Source organism: Ovis canadensis, chromosome 2, assembly GCF_042477335.2.
Source record: "Ovis canadensis isolate MfBH-ARS-UI-01 breed Bighorn chromosome 2, ARS-UI_OviCan_v2, whole genome shotgun sequence".
Classification (NCBI taxonomy): domain Eukaryota; kingdom Metazoa; phylum Chordata; class Mammalia; order Artiodactyla; family Bovidae; genus Ovis; species Ovis canadensis.
In genome coordinates this window covers 10,377,715-10,398,933 of record NC_091246.1, presented here as the reverse complement: position 1 = coordinate 10,398,933, position 21,219 = coordinate 10,377,715, and the positions used below count along the sequence as shown (strand labels likewise).

Sequence of the window (21,219 nt, the reverse complement as noted above, 5' to 3'; positions counted from 1 at the left end):
TTTGCGCATGTGCAGGGAAAGGCCCTAGGGAGCCCACTTGCGGGCCAGGGGCAGTGCTATTCTGTGCTTCTTGTGGACCGGCTTGATGGTTTTGTTTAAAGCCCCTCTCTTCCCAGCCTAGCGCATACTTGGCGCTGGTTGCTTGTTGAAAGAATAATTAGATGTCTAGGACATTAAAACAACACCATCGTGCCTAACACAATAACTAAGTCCACTTTGCGGACTGAGCATTTCAGAATTGTTGAGTTCAGCAGCAGGCTGCCCTCCAAGTTTTCGGAGAAAAGTTATTCCAGCGTAATTTTTCAGGGCTTACTCTGAGCCATCGTTTGGAAGATGTGATGTGAAAGACATGGGCACTTTGGAAAGGCCTCAAGTCTGATAGGAGCATCAGACCGGTCTATCTATCATGGGTACAAGGAGAGATTTGACCAAAAGTCTGAGGGTGAGTGGGCAAGGTGCAGCAGAGTATATTCAAGGGCAGGAGGGATCTGGTGAGTCTTATGGGGCTTGGGTGAACTGGTAGCATCAGATGAGGGAAATAAGGGTCGAGATCAATACGTAGCAAAGGAATACCTTTGTAAAAGTGAGACAGGGATTTTTGAACAGTTGATTTTGATCTGTGAAGGATGCCAGTGGGTTGTATTACACTTATTCTCAGGTTTTATTTATCAAAATCTGTGCTCCAAACCTGTTTTATACCTCTTTATATTCCAAGTCTAAGAGACAGGCTTAAAGCTGGGAGAATATGATACTGCTTAGTTCCTAGCTACTAGAGTTCTGATCTGTGTTCAAATAAGGAAGAAAGTAATGTTTTTTGTGCATTAAAGAGTCCAGGGACAGTATCATATGTTTTACATTCACTTATCTACATTTGATGACAACTATGTTATCACTTTCATTTTATAGATTGGAAAAACAATTGCCGAGATTAATTTGCCCCATGTTACCACTAGGATTTCTCAATACATGTTTACCATACTCCTTCAACTCATAGACGTGTGTTCAGTCACTCAGTTGTGACTGACCCTTTTCGGCCCTGTAGACTATAGCCTACCAGTCTCCTCTGTCCATGCAATTTTCCAGGCAAGAGTACTGGAGTTGGTTGCCATTTCCTACTGTATGGGATCTTCTGATCCAGGGATCAAACCTGAGTCTCTTGCATTGGCAGGAGGATTCTTTACCACTAGCACCACCTGGGAAGCCCCACTCATAGAGGTAATCACAGAGTGGAAATTTTAATCTATTTTTCCCCATGTCTTTTTGGCCTTGCCATGCCGTATTTGGGATCTTAGTGCTGTTTGGTATAATCTGTTTTTTCCACGTCTCATGCAGGGTCTTATTTCCCCCACCAGAGATGAAACCTGTGCCCCCTGATTTGGGAGCTCAGTCTTAACCACTGGTCCACCAGGGAAGCCCCTCTCTCTCTTGGCTGACCTGTTTCCACTTCCTGCAGCCTTTAAAATATAATTCTACCTTAATCTGTTACTCTTAACCATAAAAAAGTACTGTGAATGCAACAATATAAATCTTAAATATTATGTTGAACAAAAGGAATTAGACACAAGAGAACATATTGCATGATTTCGTTTATATGAAGTAGAAACACAGGCAAAATCAATCTGTGCTGGGAGTCAGGATCGTGACTACTACTGGGTAGATAGGGAATAATGAGAAGGGAAATCAAAGACTTTTTTAGGGTGCCGGTCCTGTTTATTGATCTCAGTGTGTTTCATGAATGTGTTGTTTGTGAAAATTTACAAAACTCTACTCTTATTTGTACTTTTTGTCTGTATACCATACTTACTAAATAAAAGTAAAAACAAACAAAACCAAGCCCCCTACTAAACTATTTTGAGTGCCTCCCAGGTAGGTACACAGGAAATTTATGTTAGAAATCAATATTACCTAAATTAAAAAAAATAAATTATATAGAGATGAATATATTAACATAGAATGAGCAAACTGAAACTTGAAATTTGGTTTGAATTCTGCTCCAAAAACAAATACTTGACGACAGTGCCTCTGATGTCTATCAGAAGCCACAGGGATTAGTCTTTAATTTCATCACAGAGTACAAATGTATGTATCCAGATTTTACATTTTTCTTAGTCTACTAGTATGAAAGAAAACTAATTATCTTAGACAAGATTATCAGTTTTTCTTTTTTTTTTTTTTAGGTTTTTACTATTTATTTATAACAGATATTCCATGTCCCGGATCGTCTCTAGTCAGAGAAATGAACGTGTGTACAGAAGAGAAAAAGATAAAAACAAGGCCTTCTTGTGTGTATCCATTGTGTTAAGAATCTTGTGTCTTAAAATTCTCAAGATAGGTATTATATTGCCAATTTAGAGATGAAAAAACTGCACTTTAGTGTATTAAAATTTAAAAACTTGTACAGTAACCAACTATGAAGGACTCAGTGTATGCTGTTTTCCCAGAGACGTAATACTGTCACATATAGCTAACTGTTAAGAGATATATCATCAATATAAATTGCAAGGGAGAAATAAGAAACAAATATATATTGAATAACTTTGTCTTTCATACAAATATAAATGTGACAGCAGGAAAAAAAAAAGGGGGTTTCTGCTGTGGAGAAGGAAAAGCCACTGGGGGTGTGTTTGTATGAAAAATGCTTTGAAACAGCTACATAGATCAGAGGTAATATGGTGTTACAGTTGAAATCGTGGAGGTAACAGCAGTGTTCCTTCATAGGGTTTAGGAGTTAATACTTGATAGCAGTTTGAACACTGCCAGATACATAGCAGGGATTCAATAAATGCTTGCATCTAGTATGTATAGGGTGCCCAGCAGAGCCATGGAAAGCTCTCACTGTGGGTGAAGAGCAGCACCCTTACCTGTTAACAACCAACATCTGCTGGTGGTCCAAGGTGCTGCAAGAGCCCGTATTTACAAGGATCTGGCTCAGTTCACACCACAAGAACTGTATAGAACATGATCCGTGGTCCTCCCCCAAAGCACACTTGTATCAACAAGAAGGATGACAGAGGAGTCATCACTTTTAACAATAATGTTTATTATACAAAGCATTATAATTTTCTCAATATTCTTCACTCAATTATCAACAAACTTTCCACTGTATTCATTGAACAAATAAACAGTGTCAAACTACACTTCACTACCTTTCAACCTCCAAGCACTCAACTTAAAGAGACCAGCAAAAAAGTGCTTGGAGCACCAAATGGAAAGAGAAGAACACCTGGAAAGGTCAACAGAGATACTTAGAAGCAGTTAAAGGGGATGGGTTAGGGGAGGAAGTAAATTCCTGAGCACCATCAGATTTCCCTCATGGGTCAAAGAGGTTTACAAAATCAGTTTTAAGACATGAGATTAGAACTAGGGACTCAGAGGAACCCATACTCTGGGATACTGCAGGTCATCCAAGTTCCTGGGTTGGCAGAAGTGAAAAAAAGAGGGACAGAGAAAGTGGGAGTGGAGAGCAGAGGAGGCAGCAGGACAGAGACAGGTGCTGAGAAGCACAGAGGAGAAAGCTGTGCCTAGAAGAAATAAAGTTCGGAACTTGTCATGAATTGGAAAACGAAAAGCCATAGTCACAAATCTGGAAGATGGACTACGGGACACGAAAACCTGGAATTTTATACCTTCCAGGAGGTGATGACAAATCCTGAAGCTGTACAGTGGCAGGCAGTGAGGTGCATTTAAAACCCTCTGTTTTATAAGAGTAAGACTTTGGCAACCTTGCTTAACTAATTCTACTCCGTGGATTTGAAAACAATGTGCCTAGAAGGTAGCCTCCCAAGCAGGTTACACGTCTACAGGCAGTATAGAAGGGCTCTAAGCCAAGTGGGTCTATAGAAAACAAAATTCAATTAATGTTACTGTCAAGTGAAGAGACAGCAGATTTCATTGTTCTCTTCAACCTTTTTAGTAGTTTCCTAAAGCTAAGCCATTCTGATCACTTGAAATAAGCTAGTATTGCCAAATACTGTATAATCAAATAGGTCGACTGTGATCAAACCCCAATTTTTCCTGAGCCTTAACTGCCTCTGTGATTTGGGACACAGTTGCAGCATGGAAATTACTATTACTTTTCTGGGGGGCAGGGAGGGTACTGGGGGTCAACAATTGCCTAACTATATGTGTATGTAAACAAAAGAGATCAAACTGACCAATTAAATTAGCCATTCAGAATCCCTCTTGCCAAAAAGTTATAACCTTAAGACTGATTAAGCAAACCAGGATTCTGCTGCTCAGATGTTCTGAGTCTGGGAAGCACAGGCTTTGATGATAATCCTGATGATAATTCAGTTTTTATTTCAATCTTCTCAGGCTCTTCTGCCTAAGACTACTCTGCCCAGCCGGAACAAGCTTCACACAAACGTGTACCAGGTTTTCTCCTGGTTCCTTCCAAGGGGCGTCTCCCCATCCTCCTCAGTTGTCCACTTCCTCCTCTTCATTCTGTTCTTCTTCCTCCAGCCTTTCCTCATCTTCATCATTGTCCTCATCCCTGCTCTTGTCCTGCTCTTCCGAATCTGTTTTTTTGTCTTTGTCCTTCTTCTTTTGCTCTGAAGCTTCCTTCTTGCCTTTCTGCTCCCTCCTATAAGCTGTAAGGATAAAGAGGAGGTTAGGAAGCAAGGCTGAACCAGACAGACAGCAGCAGCTAACTCAACTGGGTAACTGGAAAAGCTGAGGTACAAAAGGAAAAATAATCTGCCCAGCATCACCAAACAGATAAATGAGCTGGTGCCTGCCATTTGAGTCGCATCCAATACTTGCTACTGGACTTTTTAAGAGACTCAAGTTGATCAAATCTCAGGGCCTAAATGAGCAGGTCATTTAGGATGAACATCGACTTGGATGTTCAAGAAGACGAAAGCGCAGTTACCTTCCAGAGCTTCTTTTAATGGGGTAACGAACCGCTGAAACTCCATCTCCTCCATGGCTGACAGCACATCGCTGGCATTCAGTGTCTTGCGTTTCCCTTTCATCGCAAAGTTGTTGGCACTGAAAGAAGAAAGATCAAGGGCTGTCAGATGCCCTCTTGCCGCGTATGGTGTGGGTGGGAAAAGGAGCGCCCAAAGGTGGAACGGGAAAGCCTGCGTCTTAGATGCCTGCATGGATATTTGTGACACGGTAAGTCCCACCCTTCCCTATACAAAAGGGTTAAAGTAATTGTCTTATTTTGTTTCATAGATTTCAAGATCTAGAACGAGGGCTCGGAACCTCGCTCCATTGAGGTAGAACATAATTATTGGGGTTTGCGGGGTCCAGGTTACGAACTCCAAATCAGGTGGCTCTCTTTACGCCTCCCTTAGGCTTTAGCCCAGCTAAGCTTCGGCTAAGTCTGCCCGCCTTACCAGGATGTGGCGTACAGCACGAAGACGCTGGCGGCGCGGGAGATGGCGCTCCGGGCCTCCTTGGAGATGTTGACACCGTCCGGGAGCTGTGAGAAAAGCGAGGGTGAGCAAAGCTACCGACCTAGCACCTGTTTCCCCCTGCCCGCTCGTCCGCCCCTGGTCCGGCCGCCAGCTGGAGCTGCTTACCGCCTCCTTGATGATTCTGGTGATGACGGCATTGGGCAGGTTTAGGTCCTCGGGCCTCTCCGCCATGGTCGCGGCCGGGGACCGTGCCTGCGACCTCCTCTTCAGGCCGCCACGGCGTCCGGACTTCCCGCGTCGCCACGGTCTGACCCAGCGAGGCTTCCGTCCCACCCCGCGTTGCCTACACCGTGTCCCACAGTGCCCCGCGCGCCAGAGCCGCCTTCCTCCCGCAGCTCCGCCTCCGCCTCTAGAGGCCGGTGCGTCTGAACTTCCCACGCTGCCATGGTTTTGGCCCGAGGGCCTTCCGTCCGGCCTTACAGGCACCTGGCGTCCTTTCCCAGGCTCGTTTCCCGGCTTCACACCTCCCTCGCATCTAGAAATTAAGTATGGCACACTGGGGCTTCCGTCCCTTCCCCACAGTGCTTTGCGCCGCTGCTTGGCGACGGAGCGGCCAGGCGTCTAGCGTGGGAGACGGAGGCGTGGACTGAGCCGGCGGGGCGGGGCTCCTTCGGGCGAAAGGCGGGACTCCTCGCCCACCTCTTAGCTCGTCTGCAGCTGTGGCTTCCCTTGGGCCTTGGCGTGCTTTCTGCTTTGGTTTTGCGGAATCTCGGCCACCTGTTGCTGCATTCTCCCACTAATCTTTTTAGCCTTCTCAACTTTGTAATAATGGTATTAAGGATAGCTGTTACCTAAAATTTTTTTAATACAAACTACTTTGCCACCATGGTGCTATAGCTGGCAACATGGACACAGGCATGACTAGACCTCTGGGCACCATTCGGGCAACACCCAGCCGTTTGTAAGAGTAACGTAACATTACATAAGCATTCAAAACAAACCCTGTTACGGTTGTACTTGTTTTTTGTTTCATTGAATTGTTCATCGTGCATCTTTCCTAGTCAAAAATATTTTTCATGGTTTTGCAGTGGCTTTTTAAGTTCTATCGTTTTTCTGTTACATATGTAGAAATTGTCCTCAGGCTCACTGAGCAGAAATTGTTTCTTTTTATCCCTTGAAACTTGCTATTTCAGGTCACTGTTAGTTTTCCTGTTTGTGTTAGAGACATGAGCACAGAGAACTATTTCTCTCTTATAAGAAAAAGAGCAGCAAAAGCGGTGATGCATGGCAGCTGAAGCTGCTTCAGATACAGATGATAGAGTTTGGTGGGGTAAGTCTCTACTTGGATAAAATACACCTGGTTTAAAGATGTTAGGAAGTGCTCAGCTCCAGCCAGGTGCTGTGTAGTTGGAATTGGGCCTCTGTGTTGTTAGATATTTGATCTTTAAGAGGAGCTGGAAATCTGGACATTATATGGACTATTTCCATTTTTAAGTAATGGCTCAAAGTGTAAGCGAAACAAAACAAGTCATAGGTCAGGTGCAATCCCAGGCTACTAGTTTGTTTAATCTTTGGTTTAAATTATAAGTTGTTTAGAACAGAGACTTATTTTGTTCATTATTGTTCTCAGTGCTCATAACAGGTCCCCTCACATATTTAGTAGTCAGTAATTGTTTTGAGTAAAAGAAGAAATGGACACTCTCCTTAAAAAAAAGTTATTAGGGATCTGGTGGTAGTGATTGCCTAAAACATTTCTAGAGAGAGAAAGATAACATTTATTGAGTACCTGTTATATATCATACATAAAAGTACATTACCTCATTTAATGCTTCTGCAATCCTACTTAGGGATTTCCCTTTTCCTACTTTATATGAGGAAACGGGCTGAGAGAGGTGAATTCACTTGCCCAACACCATAGAGCCAGTAAATGAAAAGCTAGTGGCTTCTGATCCAACTTCTGAGTCGACTGACTTGCTGTTTCAGCAAACCCGTTTATTTCTGGTGGGTATTTTAGCTGCCTGTATGAGAACTGGAGCCTATTGAAAAATGAAGCGTCTCTTCTAAAGGTTTGAGCCATCTAAAGCACTTCTGTGACCCACAGGGAATTGGTTCCAGAAGCCCCTGTGTATACCATTATTTGTGGATATTCAGGTCCTCTGTATGTTGGTTATAATTTGATAAGGCTTTTTGGAGATTGGAGCATCCTTTCCCTAATGGTTAATGAAAGGGGAAAGGAAAGGATGTTAATAATTATTTTGAACTGTTTGCCAGACCTGTTAATATCTATTAACTAATTGTAGTGACCCTGTGAAATAGGTTTTTCCTCATTTTGCAGCTAAGGAAACTGAAGCTCAGATTGGTTAAATCTCAGGTCACTCAGCTATTAATTAAATGGTCAGTTGGGAGGCCTTCTGAAGTCAGTCTGAATCCAAATTCTTGTCACTCTATTCCAAGCTGAGATTTTCATACTTTCTTGGTACCCCATTCTTAACTATCCTGTAACCACTGTTTATCAATATGATTCAATAAAAACATTTTATGCTTTGAGTCCAAATTAATATCTGGACTAGCTAATATTTGTGAAAGTAAAGTTACTCAGTCATGTCTGACTCTTTGCGACCCCATGGATTGTAGCCTACCACAATCCATGGGGTCGTAATATTCCCTAATTATAGGGTGGTGGTTTCTCCAGAGGGCTAGAAAGCTGCAAGATTGGCTTTTGTCCTAAACCATTTGTAGATATGGATTTGCCAGATAAAAGCCAGTGGGATGAAACCACCTGTGACCTGGCTGTCTGTCAGCATCCACAATGCTGGGCAACTATCCGCCGGATTGAGAGGGGCCACCCTCGACTTCTGGACTCCTCCTCCAAATCTTTTGTGGATGCTGAAGGTGAATTAGCCAGCCCTGTCTCCTCCCTTACAAGATCCTTGAATTGTTTCTATTTGGCTCCCTAATGCCATGTTGTATATTTTCTTCTGGTCTGGTCTTTCAGACAAGCTCCCAGTGCTTACCATTGTAAACATCGCAGATTCCTGCTTCCCGGCCAAGAGAGTTATTCGTCGGCGTCACTTACCAGGATTTACCTTCACAAAGGCTCACTCTTTATTGAGTTCAAAGTTTGACTCCAAGTTTCAAGGCAGGTAAATAATCATGGAATCTTCCTTAAACGGCTTAATACCTCAAATTTTTTGGTTAACTTTCTTTGCCTATGTACTGAACTTTGAGAAAGCCATATTAAAAACAAAGCATTAATGAGAAATGCCCTGGAGGTCCAGGGGATGGAACTTGGCACTTTCGCTGCTGTGGCCTGGAGTTCAATCCCTGGTCAGGGAATTAAGATTCCACAAACCACGTGGTACAGCCAAAAAAACACCAACTAACAATCACCCACCCCAGCCCCCTTGACCCACCACCAAACAAAAGAAACAAACCCTTTAGCAGTTCACTTAAAGGAGTAATGAGTAGGCAGTGTGGGAAACAGAAAGAAAGTATTCTTGTTTGTCTTGTAGGAGTTGGTTAAATAATAACTCTCGTTTCCCTCCTCCCTCTACTCCCTGGTGATCTCTGTTCTGTTTTTCTTTTTGCCTCTGTGCATTTGCCTGTTCTAGGTATCTCATGTAAGTGGACTCATACAATATTTGTTCTTTTGTGTTTAGCTTATTTCACCTTGGATAATGTTTTCAAGCTTTATAGATGTTGTCACATGAATGAACCTCATGCCTTTTTAAGGCTGAAAAATGTTCCATTGTATGTCACTGACACGTTAAAAAAATTATTTATTGATTTATTTGGCTGTGCTAGGTCTTCTTTGCTGCACGAGCTTTTCTCTAGTTGTGACAACTGGGGGCTGCTTCCTAGCTGTGGTATGCGAGCTTCTCACTGCAGTGGTTTTCCTTGTGGAGTATGGGCTCTAGGGCATTATGGGCTTCGTTAGCTGTGGCTCCTGTGCCCTAGAGCCCAGGCTCAGTGGTTGTGGTGCTTGGGCTTAGTTGCTCCTTGGCCTGTGGAATCTTCCCGGATCAGAGATTGAACCTGGGTCTCCCGCATTGGCAGGTGGATTCGTTACCACTGAGCCACCAGGGAAGCCCCACATTTTGTTTATTGGCTTCCCTGGCAGCTCAGATAGATAGTAAAGAATCTACCTGCAATGAGGGAGACCTGGGATCAATCTTGGGGTTGGGGAGATCCCCTGGAGGAGGATGTGGCAACCCACCCCAGTGTTGTTGCCTGGAGGATCCCCATGGACAGAGGAGCCTGGCGGGCTACAGTCCATGGGGTCGCAGGGTCGGACACGACTGAGCGACTAAGCACAGCACAGCGTGTTTTTTAACATCTCCATCAAAATTACTGAATAAATTTTTACTAATGGTGATGTGACTGTTTGTAGTTGGAGAAAGGCTTAGGCTAAGAATTGAGTTTGATGCAACAAATAGTTATGAAAGGTTTGCGATGTGCAATGTCTAAGTTGTTCAAGGAAAAACAAACAAGCAAAACTTAAGAAGATGATAAGACCTGACATTCATTTGGTAGGTATTAAGTCCAAGGTTTTCTGTAGATAAGTAGGAGCTTTTCCTCACAGCACGAACTTTATCATCTCAGTAAGGCTTTTGTGACGCTTTCATGTTTGGAAACTCATTTTTTAGGCCTTGGAAGGATTTACCTGACAGAGACTTAATGAACCGTACTGATAGATCTCCCAAAGTAAGTCACAGATTAAAAAAGGTATTTCCTCAGCATTTTCTCTTTACTACTGGGAATAAAATGTTGCCTTTATTTAACATTGAGGATGACTGTAATCCAAATAATGACTGAACCCTTACTATTTGCTAGACTCTGTGCTAATGCTTTTACATGTTATACTGTTTCTAGAAATCCCAGACCTAGTGGGGTTTATTTATGGCAGTTTTCCATAGTTAAGAATTTTCTGTCTCTCCTGTATAGAGCGTGTTCAGCTACTGTCATCTCATAATACAGGGAAATTAGAATGCTGCAATGTCAGATCTAAAATGAGCCTCAAGGTCGGCTATACTCATGATTTTTAAAACTTTTTTAGCTATCGCTCATGGTAAGAAATACATTTTACAATAAAATACCATGGGACAATCTTTACCCTAACTGTAAGTTACACTATACTCTGAAAATTTCTATCCTTTTCTGATTCATTTTAAAACAATGGAGGCTGTGATTCACAAAATTTGATTTTGTGACCTATGAATAAGTTACAACTGCAGTTTGAAAACTATTTCTGTGGTCTGTCTCATTTATCTTACAGTTGAGGAAACTGAGGCCCAGATAGGAAGTGATTTTTTTAAAAGCACAGCCGGTTAGGAAAAGAGCTATATTTTAAGAAGAAAAAACCCTCCTACTTGTCTGCAGTAGAGATTTACTATTCTTTGCAGTCCTACTGGATGCCTTTTATTTTTTCCTATGAGATCCTTCACTTTTCAGTGTCACGTGGTGGAGAGTGTAAGAACCGAGGGAGGTTAGATGGGTTTGGATAGATGAGTGAACAAATCACTTACCTCTTTGGCCTCTTCAGAATGAGAGTGTTAGATTAAATTAGTTTTTAAATTAATTGTTTGTCTAGGATAATACATGCATATGATTCTAAATTCAAAATCCATAGGAGGGCTTATGGTGCCCCAAATATCTCCTCTGTTCCCCCAAGTCGATCAGTTTCTTTTCCTGGGGACAACCTATTTTTAATAGTTATTTTCCTGCATGAATCCTGCTAGGGGTATAGACTAGATGACTTATAAAATTTCCTTATAAATTCACATTTTCCTAAATAGCAAAATGTGGAAAAAAAATGATGACTTTAACTTTTATGTAGATGCTTGTAATTGTAGACAGGCTATAAAAGAGAAAAACTTGCTTCTGCTTCTTTTGGTTCTCTCCCTGCTCCCAGATTGTATTGTTTTATCTGCAGGGGATGTTAGTTTTTGGAGTGCAGTGGGCAGAATAAGTAGTGTTCCCTTGGGTAAGCCCCAAGGCGTCCTCCTATGAGGTGGGGTTGGGAGTTGCTAAATGCCGCCCTAATGTCTCAGGAAGGCCGGGGAGACCATTTACTCATCAGTGCTCACTCTTGCAGAGCACCTTTCCTGATACTTGGTTTCTCAAAGGAATATTATGAAGCTATTTTGGGGATAAGAAATGTTTATTTTATTCTGGTTTTTAATCATCTTCTGAACCACCATACCTTTTTGGTTAGCATGATTCATTCCTTAGCCTGGTCCTGAATACCATCAGCAGTGGTACCTTTAAGCCATACATAGGTTTTATATTTTTCTCTTAGCTATCAGTGCTGAATCTGAATGAGACAAAGCTTCCTTGCCCTCAAGATGTAGGAAATATGGATGTCATCTGGATCCCAGAGAAGCATGTGAGGTAAGTATCATGTTGAGAACTTGGGAGTCTTCAACTCTTGTGTTCCACAAATGCCTACTGTCTTCTGCCAGCCTTCTCTCTGTGAACTCCTTTTTAGCTACCTCTTTGCATGAAGGAGGAGGTCAAGCAGAGCAGAAGGCCATGGCCTCTTGCATTTACCTCTTGAAGTGATGTGAAAGTTGCTCATTCATGTCCGATTCTTTGTGACCCCATGGACTGTACAGCCCATGGAACTCTCCAGGCCAGAATACTGGAGTGGGTAGCCTTTCCCTTCTCCAGGGGATCTTCCCAACCCAGGGATCGAACCCAGGTCTCCCACATTGCAGGCAGATTCTTTATCAGCTGAACTACAAGGGAAGCCCAGGAATACTGGAGTGGGTGGCCTATCCCTTCTCCAGCGGATCTTCCTGACCCAGGAATTGAACCAGGGTCTCCTGCATTGCAGGTGGATTCTTTACCAACTGAGCTACCAGGGAACCCCTAAATGCTACCCTGGAATTCTTGTTAGTGCACTTTGAGATTCATGCTTTGGGACTTTGCTCCATCAAATTCTACTTGTCTGTAAATAGCATACAAGATAGGGCCCAATGTATTTGTGAGGTTTATTAAGAAACAAATGCCATCTATCAGTTTTTCTTGTTAGTCATCAGCAACTACTAAAAGTTTTCAGTGAAGCACCTGAATCTTTGGTCTCAAGCCTGAGGACTAGAGCGCTGATACAAAATGAATAGCATATAGAATTTGTGTACAAAGCAGCTGTGATAAAGATCACTTGGTGAAGGTCCAAAGATTTGCTAATATTGACAGTCATTGGAAGAAACGGATTTTTCTTTCATGACTGCTGAGGTTCTCAGATTCTTTTAGAGTGACTGTTTAGACATGTTATTCAAGTCACTAAGTCGTGTCTGACTCTTTGCAAGCCCATGGACTGTAGCCTGCCAGGCTCTTCTGTCCATGGGGTTTTCCAGGCAAGAATACTGGAGTGGGTTGCCATCTTCAGTTTAGAGATGATGAGACTTTATTTTCTTTTAAAAAAATCCTGTGAATGCTTATATATATATGTAGGTATGTATTGTGTGTATGTGTGTGTGAATATATATAGTGTAAACAAAAAACCTCTAAGGGTTTCTTTCCTTTCATATAAAAGAAGCCCAGAGTTAGGTGGTCCACAGCTAGTATCTCAGCTCCATGAGGTAATCAGACACCAGAACACCTTCTGTTAATAGCTTTTTGGGCCCTGGCCCCCACCTTCTGAGGTGCTTCATGGGGGTTTCAAAGTCTAAGTTGATTGATAGAGTTTAAGTCATCATATCTGTATTCCAGGTAAGAAAGAGGAGGAGGATGACAGAGCAAAAAATATTTGAGCACCTCTGGGCTGAGCAGGGGAATTCAGTCAAGAACTAAATACTTTGTCCCTGTCCTCCTGGAGTCTTATGGTGATGGTAGGATTCAGACATTATAAACATCCCTGCACTTAAGTATATAATTACTAATTTGGATTAATACTATAAAAGTAAATAACTGAATTGCTTGAGAGAATGGAGGGGAGCCTAATTTAGATGTGAGGGCAAGGTGAGAGGGGGGTTCTTGTTTTTAGCAGTCTCTGAACTGCAGGTACCTCTGAGTTCCTAACCAGCCATCTTTGAATACTGAATGGAGGATAGAAATCTTCCTGGTCATCATTCATAAATATCCTTGATGCCTCTGCTTAAGGTGTCTGGGAATAAGTTGTGGTTATTCTTATTTCAAGCCCAGCTGAGGAGAAGCATCTTATTTGCAGCCAGGATGGGAATATGAACAGAAAGAAATCTCCAGGGGTAAGTTTACTGTGGCCAAACCTTCCTGATCTTTGTCTGTAAGAGTTTATTTTTGTTTGCCCCCTTCTCCCATTCTCTCTTTAAATGAACAACATCTGCAAAATAAAACCCATCTTAAGGAATATAATAACCAAACCATTTTCTGTGCAGAGAAATGAAGAACTAGGTCTGTTCCCTACCTCCTCCCTGTAGGAAGGTAAAAGAACACCCTGAAGAGATGTTAGGAGCAACTGCTGGGCATTCAGAGGGAATTTTAGGTTCATTAGAAACTAATTTTCAGTGTGATGAAAGTGAAAAGTGAAAGTGAAGTCACTCAGTAGTTGTGTCCAACTCTTTGCTACCCCATGGCCTGTAGCCCACCAGGCTCCTCTGTCCATGGAATTTTCCAGGCAAGAGTACTGGAGTGGGTTGTCCTTCTCCAAGGGATCTTCCCAACCCAGGGATCAAACCCAGGTCTCCTGCATTGCAGACAGATCCTTTAACCTCTGCTCCACCAGGGAAGCCCTGGTGTGATGGGAATAGAATTTCAACAGGCTAGAAGTTACAGTGGAGCTGTGCTTCTTGTTTTTGGTGGTTGGTTGGTTTAGTCACTAAATCGTGTCTGACTCTTTGTGACCTCATGGACTGTTAGCTTGCTGGGCTCCTCTGCCCATAGGATTTCCCAGGCAAGAGTACTAGAGTGGGCTGCCATTTCCTTCTCCAGGGAACTGTGCTTCTAATGCTACTTCTACCAATTATTGGGTAAATGTAGCCTTGGATAAGTCACAAAGCTGGAAGTTTGCTACATCCAGGAGAATAGTATCTTGGCCCATTTTGTTCGTTGCTGAATTCTTAGCCCCAGCCCTCTGCCTGGCACATAGTTGGCCGATAAATACTTGTTCGGAGCCTTTTGGGGGAAAAATGGAACAAGTCCATCAATCCCTGTGTGATCTGATTTCAACAATGTGGTTGAAGAGCCAGATTGGTAAACATGTGGCAGGTTGTAGTCTAGAGGGGGCGAGGATGCTGGAGTAGGTCTGGAAACAAGGAGTTTCCCACACCAGGGTTGTGTCGGGAGGCTGGAGTGGTGGTGGGACAATGTGGCATCGAAGAGAGTGCTACAGGGAGTTCTTTCTATTGTTCCTCTTCCAGAAACACAAGTCGGAACTTCCAGGGATAATTGTACCGCCTCCCACCCCAGCACACTTGTATGAGCAACTAAGTTCAGAATCCTTACCTTTATGGAACCAGTTTGACATGTTGCCTCAGGATCTACTGAAGGAGTGAGTGTCCTGTAAGCTGTGGGAGAACCACAGCATCCTCTTTTCTCTAGAAGCTAAGAAAGGCCTAAGCAGTGTGCTCTTCCTGGGGAGGGAGGGAAGAAAACCATCCCCCTACTTGGTCCCTGAATCTATGGACTTAGGCATATGCAGTGCTGACGATAATCACCACCATTTAAGTATTTACCACCTGCCAGGCCCTGTGCTTAATAATTAGCACAATACCTATATTCTCTCATTTAAACCTTCCCTGGGAGGTAGACACACTGTTCTTTTTATAGGTGAGTTATGGGTTAAGTGGAAGACGGAATGGAGATGTGGTTTGGAGCAAGACCACCTTTGAATTTTGTATTGAAATTCATTGCCTTCATGAATGTCTGCATTTTATTTAGCCTCATTAATCTTCAGTTTCCTCATTTGCAAAATGAAGATCATAAACCTGTCCTAAGGATTCAGTGGTGTAAAGCACATGAGCCCGACATGTAGTAAACTTAATCCACTCACCCATGATTGCCATAGTTGCATCTGAAAGCCGTTACTGAATGAGCACCTGTTGGTACAGGCCTTTTAAGGCCCAGGGTGGACATGTCTGCAAATGTAGAGGCCTTTTCTTCTCTTTCTCCCCAGCCAAGAAAAGCTATTGCTGACTGTCTCTGTGTCTGTCCCCTTCAGCCTCTTGCTGGATAAAGGAAAAACCATACTTTATCCAGAGATACGGACACAGTTGGCCATGATGAGAAAGAAACCTCCCTTGGAAAAGAGCCGACCCGACAGTGCCATTTCTGCTAAGATGTATTTATCTGTACACCGCCTCACCCTTCAAGTAAGAGCAAGGGGCCCTCAGAGGAAGGTGTCTGCGTGCAAGTCCAGACTCACCTGTCCTCAAGGCTGGAGGACTTAGCTTTCTAATTTCTTTCTCTTCTATTCTTCCACTCTGGATCCAGGTGCCACAGAAGGACTGGGCTGTGTGTGGGTGAAAGCGGATGACAGGGAGAGGTTGGAGGAGAGCAGCATTCTCTATTTCTTCTGCACTCAGCTTCCCACACGTTTCCCCTTTCCCGAGCTCCTGGTATAATGTTGCACACACTGGGCTTCTCAAAAAAGTGCTCATTGACTCGATGGATAAACGCATTTGGGATACATTTTGGGAAAGAGAAAGACCTACAGTAGAGCTTTTTTCTTTTCTCTTCTTTTTCCCTTTTTCTGCTCTAGAAACCAGCATTGAGATATCCTGAACATTTGAAGAAACACTGTTCTAACCTGAAAACAGATGGTAGGTTTTCTGATGCTGCTAGGTCTCCAGGTACCATCCCCTCTTGGCCCACGTTTCTTACATTTGATCTTGGTCCCAACTCAGTGACGTTTGCGGCCACAGTCGGACAGGGTCACATGTAGACCTTAGGAGACTGCAGTTTCAAAAAGCAGCCCCTCCCAGCTTGGTCCTGACCAGCGGGGAGAGAGGTCACCACTGGGGGGCAGGGCACAGCAGGCGGCCCGGGGGAGGGTGGGAGCTGTCCGGGAGAAGAGGGCTGAGCTGGCTGTCTGGTCACCAGGTCATAGGAAGCAGCAGCGGCAGCAACAGAGGAAGGTGAAGACAGCCGCTAGGAAACAGGTAGAGTGACAGGGACGCTCGGGATGCTTGGACGCCTCCACCTGGGGTTGGAGCAAGTGGGTGCAGCCTGGAATAGGAGGGGCTCATACAAGGGATGGGATTCTCCCTGTTTGCTGGTTGTAGATACAAAGTTCCTATGTGGTTATACTAACAGCCTTCCTTTCGACCCTTTTGGGAACGAGTTCTTCACTTTCAAAAGTCCTAATTCACTTCCTCCTCATGTGGGTTTCAGGAGGCGAAAAAGAGATGCAGGAGTGAACCAGAGAGCCACAACAGCTCGCGCAAGCATCCAGGTGCCGTGGTTTGTTTGTGACCCATGCTGTGGCGAGGAGAATACGTGGGCTTGGGAGTGACAGAGTCCCAGGACCCGGCTGAGGGCAGGAAACGCTGAACACGTTTGGCATTTGAGGATCCATGTTTGTCAGGCGCTTGAATTCTCCTTGGAATGCTTCTGTTTGGCTGGTCTACCATGTATCAGCCTTCCATCAAATATTTGCTCAGCAAGTGAGCTGGGCCAGATGTCTGCTTCACATGGGGATTTGAGAGATGGCCATGAGCATGAGTCAGAGTCACTCCTCAGGTCTTACTTTAGAAAAGGAAGCGGTTTGGGGATGAAGAGTTAGCCCAGGTTATTGAAGAGAAGAGCCTCAAGGGCCCACTGGCCCGTGAGACAGGCAAGAGCCAGGGCCCCTCACGAGAGCCCCAGGAGAGTTCTAAGGAAGCAGAGTCAGCCACTTCTCAGGCACAGGTTGAAGTCTCAGGAGTCTTTCACAGTACAGCCCTGTCCAAGAGGCAGGGGGCTAGTTCTTGACCGGCAATTCCTTTCCTTTAGCGTCCATGCCAGAGATAAGAGATTCCCCCTTTTGGAGTTCTTAGCATGTCTGAGCTGAAGGTTATACTTACCCCAGTCCCTCTGACGTTTCTCAGTTTGAGTGAAGAATGAGAAGCAAGGAGAAAGAATCCCCCTAAACCACGGCAGATTCTTCTGCCCTAAATAGACTGGACATCACTGTCTGTGATGGGGAGCTAACTGTTTAATCGTCAGAATTCACCCTCCAACCCTGGGGCTCTGGGATAGCGAGGGTGAGGTTTCCTGAGAAGGATGCTTTTCTTGGTTTATCTCCCAACTCATCCTGCTCTCTGATACTAAAAGTGTCTTCTAACCTGGAGATCGAAGAAGCCTCCTGACCTTCACACGGGAGGTAGACAGCACTGGGCCTGTGGCCCAGCGCGGAGGCACTTGTTCAAGGCTAGCCTGGTATCCAGGGTGATGACAGCTCCCCTGAGTTTCGTTCTGGTGCCTTCTGTTTCTCTTCCTGGTCCCTCCAGTAGGAGCAGCTTTGCTTGGGTGACGGGCTCCCTTTTGAATTATATTCTTAGAGCAGTGGCTTGTCCTCTCTGAGTTGAGAAAGGCCTCGTGGAAGAGGTGATTTTTGCACTGGATCATCTGTGAGAGTTGCCCGGATATGGAAGAGAATTCCTGGAAGCAGGGATGGGTTGGGTGAACGTGTCTTGGAGGAGCGTGGCTGCAGGGAGCACTGAGCAGTCTGCTGTGGGTGTGGGGTTGGGTATTTAAGGGAGAGAGGTGGATCAGGCTAACGAGATGGCCTGCTGAGATGTTTGATCTTTATCCTCAGTGGTGGGCAGTGGTGATCTGCCTTGATGGCAACCTGAGATCAACTGAGGAGCTTTCCAAACCCTAACACCCATGTTGCACCCCAGACCTATTAAAATCAGAGTGTATGGTGTTGGGTCCAGGCCTGGGTGGTTTTCTGAATGCCCCAGCGTGTAACTAAGGTGTGAATCAGTGCCGACAGGGAGCCAGCGCAGCTGTGGAGCAAGGGACTTCCTGTTTGGCTGTCCCTTTTAGCCTCATACCGCTGGTGGTAGCTTGGAAGATTGCTCATTTAAAGGAAGAGAAACAGAGGGGAAAGAACTAGTGCATTTCATGACTAGTTGGGGGAAAGATCTGATACAAAAGAGTCATAGATCAAGAAATTTTGGGTTGGGAGGATGTTCATTTTCATAAGTCGATAGAGGTAACTTAGGGATGGTACAAGAAAGTAAGAACAGGATTCATAGACTGAAAAGACAGACCTAGGAGTTCTTTCGCTACACTGACATACAGGTGCTTGCCCTGTATGTTTCTTTGAGGAATCTTGGATCTTTTAACACACAGTTTACCTTACTCACTAATTCTATAATAGATGTGGTCACAGTCCCAGGTGAACAGAATCACGAATAGAACTTAAGAGGGCCTCACTCCCTTTTACCTGCCTCTAAGGTCCTGTATTGTCCTGGCTGGGGAGTCACCTGTAGACTAGGGGTCAACTAGAAGCCCAGCAATGGGATGTGGAATACCAATAAGAGACTTGAACTGATCTTGCGGTCACTAGGTCGCAAAACTCTACGAGGTCAGCAAAGTGACAAAAAGCGGCAGCAGCAGCAGATGAGGACACGAGGCCCCCCCTCGAAACAGGTGAGAGTGTATGAGGGACATTCTGCTAGGGCCCTGTTTGAGTTGGCTATGGGGTGCATGCTAAGACACTTCGGTCGTGTCCGACTCTGACGCTATGGATTGTAGCCTGCCAGGCTCCTCTGTCCATGGGGATTCTCCAGGCAAGAATACTAGAGTGGGTTGCCATGCCCTCCTCCAGGGGATCTTCCCGACCCAGACAGGGATTGAATCCACGTCTCTTAGGCCTCCTGCATCGGCAGGCAGGTTCTTTGCCACTAGTGCCACCTGGGAAGCCCTTAGTTGTCTATTTTTGTAAAACAAACCACCCAAAGTGGAACCACAGTGGTTTGTTATTTCTCGTGATTCTGTGGGTTGATTGGATAGTTTTCTGGTCTCGCCTAAGGTCACTCATGCAGCTGCATTCAGCTGGAGGCTGGGCTGGGGCTCTTGGCCAAATTGTCTTTAGTTCTCTTTTATGAGGCCTCTCCATGTGTCTAGTCTGGGCTTCTTGACAGCCAAGAAGTAATCTCAGGAAGGCACTTTGCTAGGGATGGGCCTGGAACTGGAACCATGTCACTTCTGCCACATTTTATTTGTTAAAAAAAATTGCAAGTCCAGTTCAGATTCAAGAGGAGAGGAAATTGACTCTGTCTCATGATGATCACTTTTCACTTTGATGCATTGGAGAAGGAAATGGCAACCCACTCCAGTGTTCTTGCCTGGAGAATCCCAGGGACGGCAGAGCCTGTTGGGCTGCCATCTATGGGGTCACACAGAGTCGGACACGACTGAAGCGACTTAGCAGCAGCAGCAGCAGCATGATGGTAAGAACAGCATGTGCTTATAGGAATGGGAAGAATTGCTGGCAGCTACCCAGGTTTGATCCCTGGGTTGGGAAGATCCCCTGGAGGAGGGAATGGCTTCTCACTCTAGTATTCCTGCCTGCAGAATCCTATGGACAGAGAAGCCTGGCAGGCTATAGTCCATGGGATTGCAAACAGTTGGACATGACTGAGTGAGTAACACATACATATGCCTTTGGAGGCAGTTTACCCTTAGTTAACTGCTGGGACTGGGGAAGACTGCATTCTGGCTTCATGTGGTCAGCCTGCAGGGCAAAAGAACCCATGACACAGGCTTCTCTCTTCAGTGTCAGGTGGTGGCATTTTGTCCTATCTTAGATGTTAATTTCTCCAAGGAAAGCATCATTTAGAAAAGCCCTTTGTTTCCTAAATCCTGACTCAAGTTTCTTTACACTTATGAATTTCAGGATTCCACAGAGAGACCACAGACAAACGTTGCTGAGAAATTCCTGGACTCCTCCCGCAGTAAGAAGAGTAAGACCCTAGGGTTGGAGGAACCTTAGAAAGTGTCTTGAGGACAGGGGGAGCAGAACCCTATTGATCAGGATAGTTCACCTCCCTGGAGGGCACAGCCCTCACACCTCAGAAGAGTCCCCCAGACTCCCCAGCCCTTCCTTTTCTGTCTTCCATTTTTCATAGTTAATTGGGAGAAGGCTACAGGTGCAGTTGATGGCTGGGTCTTTTTTTAGGTCCCGAATTATCCCAAATAGAATACACTAAGAAGGACATCAAGACTCAGATGGAGATTTTGCTGGAAGACCGAATGAGGACCCCAAAGAGTGCTTCTAGCGTCAGCTGGAACCCTGAGCTCAAACTGTTGAGGATTCTTCAGGCCACAGATGAAGAGGATGAGGAGATCCATCCCTCTGGGGCACAGAGTGAAGTGTCTGAGGTGTAGGCGGAAGGATGCTCGGGCTCCCACAGTGACCTTGGGACATGAGGGCAGGAAGGAGAGGGGACTTCGACTCCCTGGAGCCCTTACCAGGGTCTGACCTTAGGGATTCTGTTTTCTTCACTTGCTTCTGAAATAAGTGAGAGAGAGAAAAAGCCCTTTCTAACTTGGATTGTTTCTCTCCCTTTAGGGCCCAGGGTAATTTTAGTGATTAAACACAGCCGCTGCTTATCAACAGACTCGTTTCTCTGTTTCTGGGTCACTTTTATCTCCTCGCTGAAATGCTGAAAGGTTTCTAGTTATAGGAAGATGAATTTGGCCTGTGCAAACCCCTAACGTGTTACTTTTCCTTTTATTCTCTGGAAATGGTTTATCTTGAGGATCACATCTGCATCTGTCAAATAACATTCATTGTTACGTGTCGTATCCCTATGCATGTGGTAGGGGACTTGGACTGACATAAAAGAGCCCAAGGATCCAGTTCCTGAGTTACTGAGTCCGCAGGAAAATTTCACTAATGCTGGTAAAGACTCAAAATTTCAGTCTCGGGGTCCCCTGTGCTTGG

General features: G+C 44.6%; 2 protein-coding genes across 5 annotated transcripts; one reads left to right on the top strand and one right to left on the bottom strand.

Annotated features, from left to right (window-relative positions):
- The first annotated feature begins 3 nt into the window (after positions 1–3).
- C2H9orf43 (chromosome 2 C9orf43 homolog) lies at positions 4–20,889 on the top strand. Of its 4 annotated transcripts, none has more exons than XM_069575375.1 (15): positions 4–442; positions 5,179–5,222; positions 5,301–5,445; positions 8,359–8,506; positions 10,010–10,067; positions 11,662–11,753; positions 13,504–13,570; positions 14,702–14,832; positions 15,502–15,652; positions 16,042–16,102; positions 16,383–16,441; positions 16,674–16,734; positions 18,838–18,920; positions 20,170–20,236; positions 20,452–20,889. In XM_069575375.1, the coding sequence occupies exons 3-15, from the start codon at positions 5,385–5,387 to the stop codon at positions 20,658–20,660; spliced, it is 1,248 nt and encodes a 415-aa protein (XP_069431476.1). In that variant the 5' UTR covers positions 4–442; positions 5,179–5,222; positions 5,301–5,384; the 3' UTR covers positions 20,661–20,889. The 4 variants fall into 4 exon arrangements, 3 of the variants coding, with proteins under 3 accessions (XP_069431476.1, XP_069431474.1, XP_069431475.1); XR_011254202.1 differs by lacking the exons at positions 4–442; positions 5,179–5,222; positions 5,301–5,445 and adding exons at positions 5,733–5,909; positions 8,103–8,255; positions 19,747–19,914; XM_069575373.1 differs by lacking the exons at positions 4–442; positions 5,179–5,222; positions 5,301–5,445 and adding exons at positions 5,733–5,909; positions 8,103–8,255.
- Positions 3,020–6,397, bottom strand: POLE3 (DNA polymerase epsilon 3, accessory subunit). The gene is made up of 4 exons (XM_069575380.1): positions 5,529–6,397; positions 5,343–5,428; positions 4,871–4,989; positions 3,020–4,589 (listed from the first exon to the last, which is right to left on the bottom strand). Exons 1-4 carry the CDS (start codon positions 5,592–5,594, stop codon positions 4,417–4,419), a joined length of 444 nt encoding a protein of 147 aa, XP_069431481.1. The 5' UTR covers positions 5,595–6,397; the 3' UTR covers positions 3,020–4,416.
- Positions 20,890–21,219: the final 330 nt, after the last annotated feature.